The 10,000-nt window shown below is 42.7% G+C and overlaps 1 protein-coding gene across 1 annotated transcript in view; it reads right to left on the bottom strand.

Moving 5' to 3' along the window:
• The window catches only part of LOC113823097 (uncharacterized), a gene marked incomplete in the record, with an annotated part of 250,198 nt that overhangs the window by 134,497 nt on the left and 105,701 nt on the right, over positions 1-10,000 (bottom strand). Inside the window, 1 exon segment of the mRNA XM_070127522.1 lies at positions 3,803-3,946. Within this exon segment, the coding sequence (XP_069983623.1) occupies positions 3,803-3,946 (144 nt within the window).

Genomic DNA, 10,000 nt, shown 5'->3' with positions numbered 1-10,000 from the left:
AAGAATACCGAATGCATTGACGGGATAAAATCAACGCTTAAAATACCCGAAGCCAAACACAAACAAACCACAAAAGCAAGTCTACACCAAACAAGTAACGAACACCAATCAAAACCAAACCAAGCACGAAATACAAACAATCCCCTAAATCTTAAAAAAGAAGAATATAAGCCTAAAAACACTCCCAAAAAACACGAAAATCTTAAAAAGAAGAAAAATACAAGCCTAAAAACACCCCAAAAAACACGAAAATCTTAAAAAGAAGAAGAATACAAGTCTAAAAACACCCCCAAAAAATACGAAAAAAAAAAAAAAATACAAGCCTAAAAAAACACCGCAAAAAACACGAAAAGCGACATCTGAACCCCACGAGCGGCCCCTCACCCCAAAGGCCAAAATGTAAACAAACAACGAGAAGCGAACCCGACACACGGCGGTCTCGGCCAAGAGCGCCACACCCAAGGAAGGATGGCGGAGACTTCGACCTAACGAATGCCATAAGAAATATCCCATCAGGAAGCCGCGTGTAAACATCCTCAAGATATGGCTCCTGGAACCCTTCGCTTTACATGGATTAACCCTTTGGGCAATTTATATCGATGAGAAATCGTGTTTTGGTTCACTTCTTCCGGGTCGTAGTAAGTACGAATGGCGTTAGGGACAGATAGATTCATTTCGTTAGCTCGATAGACGGCAAGATCCAGATGTAGTGACTATATCTTGTACGTTATATCCAGTTCCCTTCATGTCTGAACAGTGTGATGTATCCTTTCCGTTATCTACAACCAACCACCTCCTTACAGACTTCATAAGCTTTATTTATATTGTCTACTTCTACGGCAATCCTTCTTTATATATACATTTTTCTTTATATCTTAGGCATCTCATACCAGATGTTTACAGTCTATAGGATACGCGATAACACATTCCTTCCTGTAATAAAAAAAGCAGAGCGATTGATCTTGTAAAAGGAAGAAATTCCAGGACAGATATAATATGCAATAACCTGTACGAAAAATACTTTTTTTATCAGCTATCCCTAGCTATCAACAGGATTTCTATAAAGTGTACACTCCTTACCTATCATTTAATAATGCAGAATGGCCTTGTTGTTAGCGAACTTTCTTGCAACGTATTATAAATAACTACATGACTCGAAATACCATCATAATCACAGCATTCATCACAAAAGACTGCAAGCACAGGTCACGATACGAGGGCGGGGGGGGGGGGGTGAAGAATCTGATTCATAAATTTCAAATAATGAGCTCTGATGCCTGGTATTAAGATCGCAGATATGGGTCCTGGCATTCTTTCTGAGAAGGAGAGGGAGTTGGAGAGGGAGGAGAGGGAGAGGTAGAGGGGTAGAGGGGGAGAGAGAGAGAGAGAGAGAGAGAGAGAGAGAGAGAGAGAGAGAGAGAGAGAGAGAGAGGAGAGAGAGAGAGAGAGAGAGAGAGAGAGAGAGAGAGAGAGAGAGAGAGGGAGTGGGAGAAGGAGAGGGAGAGAAGGAAAAGGCGAGGAAGAGGGAGAGGAGAATGAGAGGAAGAGGGTGAGAAGGAGGAGAGAGATAGAGAGAATGAGAAGGAGAGAAGGAGAAGGAGAGGAAGAGGGAGAGAAGGAGAAGGCGAGGGATTGGGAGAATGAGAGGAGAGAGGGAGAGGGAGAGGGAGAGGGAGAGGGAGAGGGAGAGGGAGAGGGAGAGAGGAGAGAGAGAGAGAGAGAGAGAGAGAGAGAGAGAGAGAGAGAGAGAGAGAGAGAGAGAGAGAGAGAGAGAGAGAGAGAGAGAGAGAGAGAGAGAGAGAGAGAGAGAGAGAGAGAGAGAGAGACAGACAGACAGACAGACAGAAATAGAGACTCAAAGATAGCTAGAGAGAGAGAGAGAGAGAGAGAGAGAGAGAGAGAGAGAGAGAGAGACAGAGAGAGAGAGAGAGAGAGAGAGAGAGAGAGAGAGAGAGAGAGAGAGATGAAAGAGTTCTGATCGACATACCTGCAGATACTCTGCAATCATAATACATAATAAATATCCGTTAGAGATTTGTTTTTGTTTTTCTTCAAAGAAAACACTCATAAAACAACGAAAACATAGTATTGTATTGATTCCGTCTGCACGTTTTCTTGTTGTTTCGGTCTAAAGAAAATGAAACAGCGCAAGGGTAACCATATTCTAAATATAATTTTCAACTCTCCAAGGACGACGCGACCAATTCCAGTCTCTGAGAATCTGGGCGAAGGGCATTTCACTTCGGAAATCCCATACACCCTCCCTGGAAATCCGGAAAAAAACGGAAATCCTTCAAGAAATCTGAGGAAATCCGAAAATATCCAGGAAATCCCAGGAATATTAAAATTTCACAAATGTTCCATTAGCCGCAATATCTTACAAAATTTTGGTAATAATACTAAAGATATCTTCAAAAACCAGTGAAAAAATTGTCATAAATTTCTTCATAAACACTTGAGCAGTTGAATGGCAGAATTGTTGAGGTCTTTATAGTTGCAATGCAGTTCGAGTGATAAGTGTCCAGTAAAAAAAAAAAAAAAAAAACATATTCAGTACCTGGTCTTATAATAACACCATTTGATATTAGTGTTAATGGCTGATGTTTTTTCAAACTTTCTTAAAAATCGGACCGAGTGGATTTATCAGAAATCGCTAACACGGTTTCGTAGTCAAATGCTCTGTGATCCTGAGTGCAAAGTGGAGCGGAATGCGACGGAGTAATTGTGCTTTTCCGCCTTTTGTCCCGTGAATTTCTTATCATATTATTCAATGTCAGTCTCAGGATGCAAGACTGCTGTGTCACTAGATACACGATACCGACAAATTCCAAATACATGCGATCTTCTCCTTGTTATGCAACAGAATAAAATTCTCAGTAAAACAGTTTTGCCTGCCCATGTACGCAAAATGTGTGACTATCCATGTGTATGTATGTATGCATGCATGTATGGATGTATCAGGGTGTTTAAAAGTTTTCAAAGTAGCAGGATACATTGGTCCAAGTTAGCGGCACAGGGTAGCCCCCTACTTGGAAGCACACACACATACAATGTGTGTTTAGGTATAGATATAGAAGTGCAAAAATGAATAAATAAATACATAGTTTTAAAAAATTAAATCACGAATATGTGTGCGTAAGTGTATAACCTGGGAATATAAATACATGAACGTACATATTTACACACACACGCACACACACACACACACACACACACACACACACACACACACACACACACACACACACACACACATACATATATATATAATATATACACTTACTTATGTGCGAGTCCGTATGCGTGTGCGTGTGCGTGTACGTGCGTGTAAGCGTACGTGTACATTTCCGTGTGCGCATACGTTTACATTTCCGTGTGCGTGTGCGTGTACGTGTGCGTGTACTTGTGTGTGTGCGTGTGCGTGTGCGTGTGCGTGTACGTGTGCGTGTGCGTGTCCGTGTACATGAGCGTTTAAGTGTTTATATGCACGTATTTTGCTATCCTACAGAATCCTTAGATATTTTTAATAGTCTATGATGAAAGTTCTCATTTTCTTTGAGTGCGAATCTGCCAAAGAAAACGGTACCTTCGAAGGCCATACATAAATAAAATTCTTATTTCCCGAAACAACAAACCCAGCGCAACAAGAATTCCTTGCATTTTTACACCTTAACCAAAAACAATGACAAAAAATATCACCTATAAATTTCCTCCCCACCCCATTTTCTCCTCCGAGCCCAAAACCGCAACAAACGAACCCAGCAGAATTGACATCTCAACCGAACATGAATCGAACACCTACCGTTGACGTGAGTGATGAGGTGGGAGGCAGCGGCCAGGAGTTCGTTGTGTTGGATGGGGCTGTACTTCTCAAGGATCGACCTCAGGATTCTTAGGACTTCTCCGAGGCGCTCGTGTGCAGCCACGCGCAGGGTCTCGTTCTTATCTGTTGGGGGGAAATGGTATAATGTATTTGTGGTACAATTCAATACAGTTCAAATGCATGTGCATCTGTAAAAGTAAATGCGTGCACACACACACACACACACACACACACACACACACACACACACACACACACACACACACACACACACACACACACACACACACACACACACACACACACGATATATGAGTATATCCATACATATTTAAACTCGTATATCATTCCCTATTAAACCAAAATTTTTCTCTGCATAATAAAAAATAAATGCAGACTTTTACACCCAATTCTCTAGGTCTAAAACCTTGAAGTACAGCTGGCAACAAATGCTCATGCAGATATAAGCAGACCTATTGTGTATTCTCTTTACCATAAGTACCAGAAAACTATTGCTTATTAATTTCTTATCACCATGTGCACCTCTTTCGGTAGCGTGGAGATATCTGGATCAAATAACATAAAACATTTACCATTTTAGTTTAGATTTTTCTTTGATTTGCAACAGAGATTTTTTATCTCGTAAAAAAAATTGCAATTACGTACGTGTTATGATTACGGTCATAAAAGACAATGTTGCCCATCTGTACAATGGTGTAAAAATCAAATATATAAATACATGATGGGATATCATCTTCCTTATATCATATCACAAAAAATAAAAATGTCGAAGCGAATCCTACTTAAGAATTCAAATAACTTTTAATTGTCGCGTTGCAGAACTGTCTTATTTATGACAACTGTGACATCGGAATAAAAGCTGTTCTTATTTACCACAATAATTGAGGATTGACACTATTCATGATCCATATCAGTATACCGTTTACCTTATAAAACGACTACATGTAAACGGCATGAAGATTATGAGAGATAAAACAATATTATTTACTGAAAGGATATAGTACTGAATTCCCCCTGAAGATGACATTTTGGAGAAAATTCAATTCAATTCAATGTATAATGGAGTTTCTTGACTGTGTAATATCATTCAATAATGGTAGTTCCTTGCAGAGTCGAAAATAACACACAATTCACAAAACACACTTGCTTGACCCTGACATCATACCCTTATATATGTAGTAGAAAATCAGTTATAAGCACATCCACAATTGTTATCATTATCATCTGTATTTCTTGCACAGGGCTAATAACATTCTATCTCTAATAGCACCAAACGGTAAGCATCATCATCAGATGAATAAAACTGTCAAATCTGATTATGTGTTTCAAAGTACTTTTTGTATTAGTAGACCCATGTTTTATTCGCAAAAACTAAAGGTAAAATATATGGTCAAAGAGTTATTAAGCTTTTTTTCTTGACTGGGACTGATGCAGAGAAAAGGATTGCCAACGTCAGTCAAATAAGAATATCATTGCAATAACTAATGGACATTGTGCTCTCAAAGTGGAGTAAACGTTTTACCTCTCACGTTTAGCGCACGCAGAACTAAAGCTGTTACTGTGGTTGAGTGAGTGAGTTAGAGTGAGTGAGTGAGTGAGTGAGAGTGAGAGTAGAAGTGGTAGTGAGTGAGTGAGTGATGATGAAAGAAGAAGAGTGAGTGAGTGAGAGTGAGAGTGAGAGTGAGAGTGAGAGTGAGGTGAGGTGAGGTGAGTGAGGTGAGGTGAGAGTGAGGTGGGGGAGTGAGAGTGAGTGTGAGTGAAAGAGATGAGAGGGAAGAGTGAGAGAGAGAGAGAAGAGAGAGAGGAGAGAGAGAGAGAGAGAGAGAGAGAGAGAGAGAGAGAGAGAGAGAGAGAGAGAGAGAGAGAGAGAGAGAGAGAGGAGGAGGAGAGAAGAGAAGAGAAGGGGGGAGAGAGAGAGAGAGAGAGAGAGAGAGAGAGAGAGAGAGAGAGAGAGAGAGAGAGAGAGAGAGAGAGAGAGAGAAAGGAAGGAAAGAATGAGAGGAGAAAGGAGAGAGAGAATGAGAGAGGAGAGAGAGGAGAGAGAGAGGAAGAGAGAGAAGAGAGAGAGAGAGAGAGAGAGAGAGAGAGAGGGGGGGGGGGGGTGCGGAGAGGGGGGGGGAGAGAGGAGAGAGAGGAGGGGAGATGGGGAGAGAGAGAGAGAGAGAGAGAGAGAGAGAGAGAGAGAGAGAGAGAGAGAGAGAGAGAGAGAGAGAGAGAGAGAGAGGCGATGAGTGAATGAACGAGTGCGCGCATGTCCAAGGCCTATATAAGTACTTATATAGACCTTTTGCATGTCAACTCGGCCGCACACACCTCTCGGCGGGAAGCGGTTCCGCTGCGAGGCCGCCGCGACAACCGGTCGTTCGGACCGCTGGCCGAGGTGGTGGCGGCCGGGCCTGCTTTGGGGCCTGTACTGCGACTCGTAGGCCTTGAAGAATCCGGTGAAGTGGGTCGCCCTGTATCGGGACTCGTGCAGAGGCCGGACAGACGACGCTCGATGCGGTCTGCGATGCGGGGCGGCCACGGCACGAAGGGCGCTCGCCGGGCCTCGGCTCGTCGCCTCGAGCGCGGGCCCCGCCTGCGAGGCGGCCCTGTTCCTCGCAAGGAGCACGGACGCCGATGAGCGCGGGGGCGGGGACGCGGCGCTGGCGTCCAGGGTCGACGAGGAGGACCGCAGCGACAGCGAAGCCGAGTCATCGTCGTCGGACGGCGGCAGACCCGCGTGGCCGAGAGGGTCGGGCGGCGAAGGCAGGCTTCTCTGGTGGCTGCGCGGGCGGCTGTCGAGGCCGTGCGAGCCGCGAGAGCTGTTTTCGCTCAGCTGCAGCAGAAGTTGCGTCAGTTTCTTCGTGTCCGACTGGAGGGCGTCCATCTTGGAGCGCTGGCGGGGGTCAGTGCGAGTCGAGGAGCGAACACGGCCTTGGTTCTGGATCAAGATGTTGAAGAGTTTGTCCGTGTGCGCCTGCAGCTTCTCGATCTTCTCCTCCACCGGAGCTCCGGGACTGAGGACCGGCATGTCTGGCACGGCGCCTTGCAAGGGGCGCCGGGGCTTCCGCTGGCCGACCTCCACCGACGCGGGCCTCGTCTTCTGCTGGGGAAAGCTTCGGGGTTCGGCGGACTGCACGGCTGGAGCGGTCGTTTCCATAATGGATGCTTCCTTGTTTTCTACCGAACCCAAAGGAGAAGAAAGTCCAGGACGCCAAACTAGGCCTATAAACCCCACTGTATCACTATGGAAGTCAAAGAATGATAAATCTAGTATATAAAACTTAAACGAAAGTAAATCCACGATACTAAAATAGGCCTATATTTTCCACTCTATTCCTCCAAGGAATCTAAAGCGAATAAGTGTAGGATTCCAAAATATGCTGATATCCGTCCCTTAGTCTCTGTATCAAACGTAAAGGACAATAGCTCCAGGATTCGCCACTTGTTTCTTTGTGGATCCTATGAGGATAAATCCAGGGTTCCAAAATAATTTTGTCACTACCAGTAGCCTTGTATATAATCCTCGTATCTCGGTTTTTGGCAATATTTTACGTATTGAAAATGCAAACGTTAAGCTTAGGATATTCACATGTTTATCACACCGACTTCAGGATTAAACTAACTTTTTCAGAATTTGGCTGTTTAATTAAATTCAGACACACGTCACAGTGAGTTTGCGCCGCTACCATGCGCATAGGATTAGGTTTTGCCAAATATATCTGGTTAGAAATGTCATTGATATCTATCTTAAGGTTACACTCCTCGAAATGCTTCGTACATTTAAACATATCATCTTTATTTATGCAATGAATAGTTCTTCCAATCCTTTAATCATAATTCTTTAAGTTATACCTACAAGAACATCCCGTCATAGAAAATGGTTGCGGCGGAATCAGAAGAGAAAACGGTTTCTTTTAAAGGGTAGCCTAAACGAGATATGCGCTAGTGTTAGCACAAACACATACATATATATACTATAAGCCACGTCATGCTTCACCACACCACGTCACACCACATCACATCTTATCGAATATCATATCACATCAAATCTCATTTCAACACAGCGCATCGCATCAAATCAAATCAAATCTTACACACACACACACACACACACACACACACACACACACACACACACACACACACACACACACACACACACACACACACACACACACACACACACATCCCCCTCCACACGCACACCATCGACAAGTACGCATCTTAGTCAACAACATTCCCACGGTCCGCCCCCATCCACATAACCCCCCCCCTCCCTGCTTTAATCCGTTGAGTGGCACTTAATCCATTACGGAAACAAACAAAATTTCCAGAACCCAGGGACAATTAGGGAGAAAAAAAGATAATTGACAAACTCGATAAAAGTGAAAAATTGAAATGAAAGCAATTCCCTGGAGATCAGATATTACACACCCTCACTTGACGTGTTATTTACTTAGCCTTCATATATCATGGTTAATGCCAAGAGCTGCCGCGTTAAACCATATAATGAATTAATGTTCTTGCAATTATGGCGCAATAAAAAAAAGAAGGCTTAAATTTCTTCCAGCTTGTTTCCCCCCATCCCCTACCCTCCCCCCTACAGACCCCCCCCCCACCTTTGGTCTCTTAGTCTCTCCTACCATATTTCTCTCCCCAATTTCTTAACCCCTCCCCTCCATTTTTTTTATCAAACGCCTGCCCAAATCCCTCTGGTCCCCCCACACCCTTGTCTCCCTACCCCCACCCCCTTCCTCTACCCCTTATCCCTTTCCCCCTATGTTCCCCCTCCCCCACTCCTTTTTTCCCCCTTCCCTTCTTCTCCCATTTCCATTCTCCCCATCCATGCTTTCCTTGCCCCATCCTCTCTCATCCTTCCCCCACACCTCTCCTCTTTCCCTCACCCTTCTCTGGCTTCCCTTCCCCACCCCTCTCACTCCCCCCACCCCTCTCCTCCCCCCACACCCTCTCCTCCCTCCCCCCTCCCTTCTCCACTCCTTCCCCACCCTTCTCTTTTCCCCTTCCCCACCCATCTATCCCTTCCCCCACCCCTCTCCCTCCCCCTTTCCCCCTTCCTCTCTCCCCCTCTCCCCACTCCACTCCTCCCACAACACCTAAAAACATTTGATCCCCCCTTTACCCCCCCCCACCCATCTGCTACCCCATCCAACCACATCCACCCCTCCCCCTCCCCTCACCACCTCCTAGACCCCCCCCCCCTCTCTCTCTCCCTCTGTCTCTCTTCAACACCACTTTCTCCAACACCGCAATTACACCATTTGGTCCACCCGCAAGGCAAGGAGGGTGAGGGGGGGAAGGGTGAGGGTGAGGGGGGGAAGGGGGGAGGGGGGGGAACAGGTGCGTGATCAGGGAAAGAAATGTTAATGGAAATAATAATAGAAATAATTATTCGGTCCGAGGTTAATGTTTACAAAGACAATAACATTAATAATATTAATATTATTCACAGAAATAATATTAATAATATCAATGATGATAATAAAAACATTGAAGAGTTAGAGATAATACCAATTATAGGTAAAGATGATAATGATAATAATAATAACCAAAAATATTATCAGCAACATTAATAATGATAATGATAATAAAGAGTAACAATAATAATAATAATAATAATAATAATAATAATAATAATAATAATAATAATAATAATAATAATAACAATAATAATAATAATAATAATAATAATAATAATGATAATGATAATGATAATGATAATGATAATGATAATAATAGTAATAATAATAATAATAATAATAATAATAATAACAATAATAATAATAATCATAATAATGCTAATCCTAATAATGATAATAATGACAAAAATAATAACAATAAAAAATAAAACAAGAATAATCATAAAGATAATAATGACGATGATGATGATGATGATTGTGAAAATATCAATAATGGTAATAATAATAATTATTATTATCATTATTATTATCATCATTATTATCATTATTATTACTATTATCATTATTATTATCATAATCATAATAAAATAATGACAATAATGACATCAACAACAATAACAACAACGATAATGATAATATCACACACAGACACACACACACATATATATATGTGTGTGTGTACATACATACATACATACATACATATATGTGTGTATACATACATACATACATA

Source organism: Penaeus vannamei, chromosome 11 (assembly GCF_042767895.1).
Source record: "Penaeus vannamei isolate JL-2024 chromosome 11, ASM4276789v1, whole genome shotgun sequence".
NCBI lineage: Eukaryota > Metazoa > Arthropoda > Malacostraca > Decapoda > Penaeidae > Penaeus > Penaeus vannamei.
Note: the sequence above shows the minus strand (reverse complement) of the source record. Positions and strands in the feature narration are given on the sequence as shown.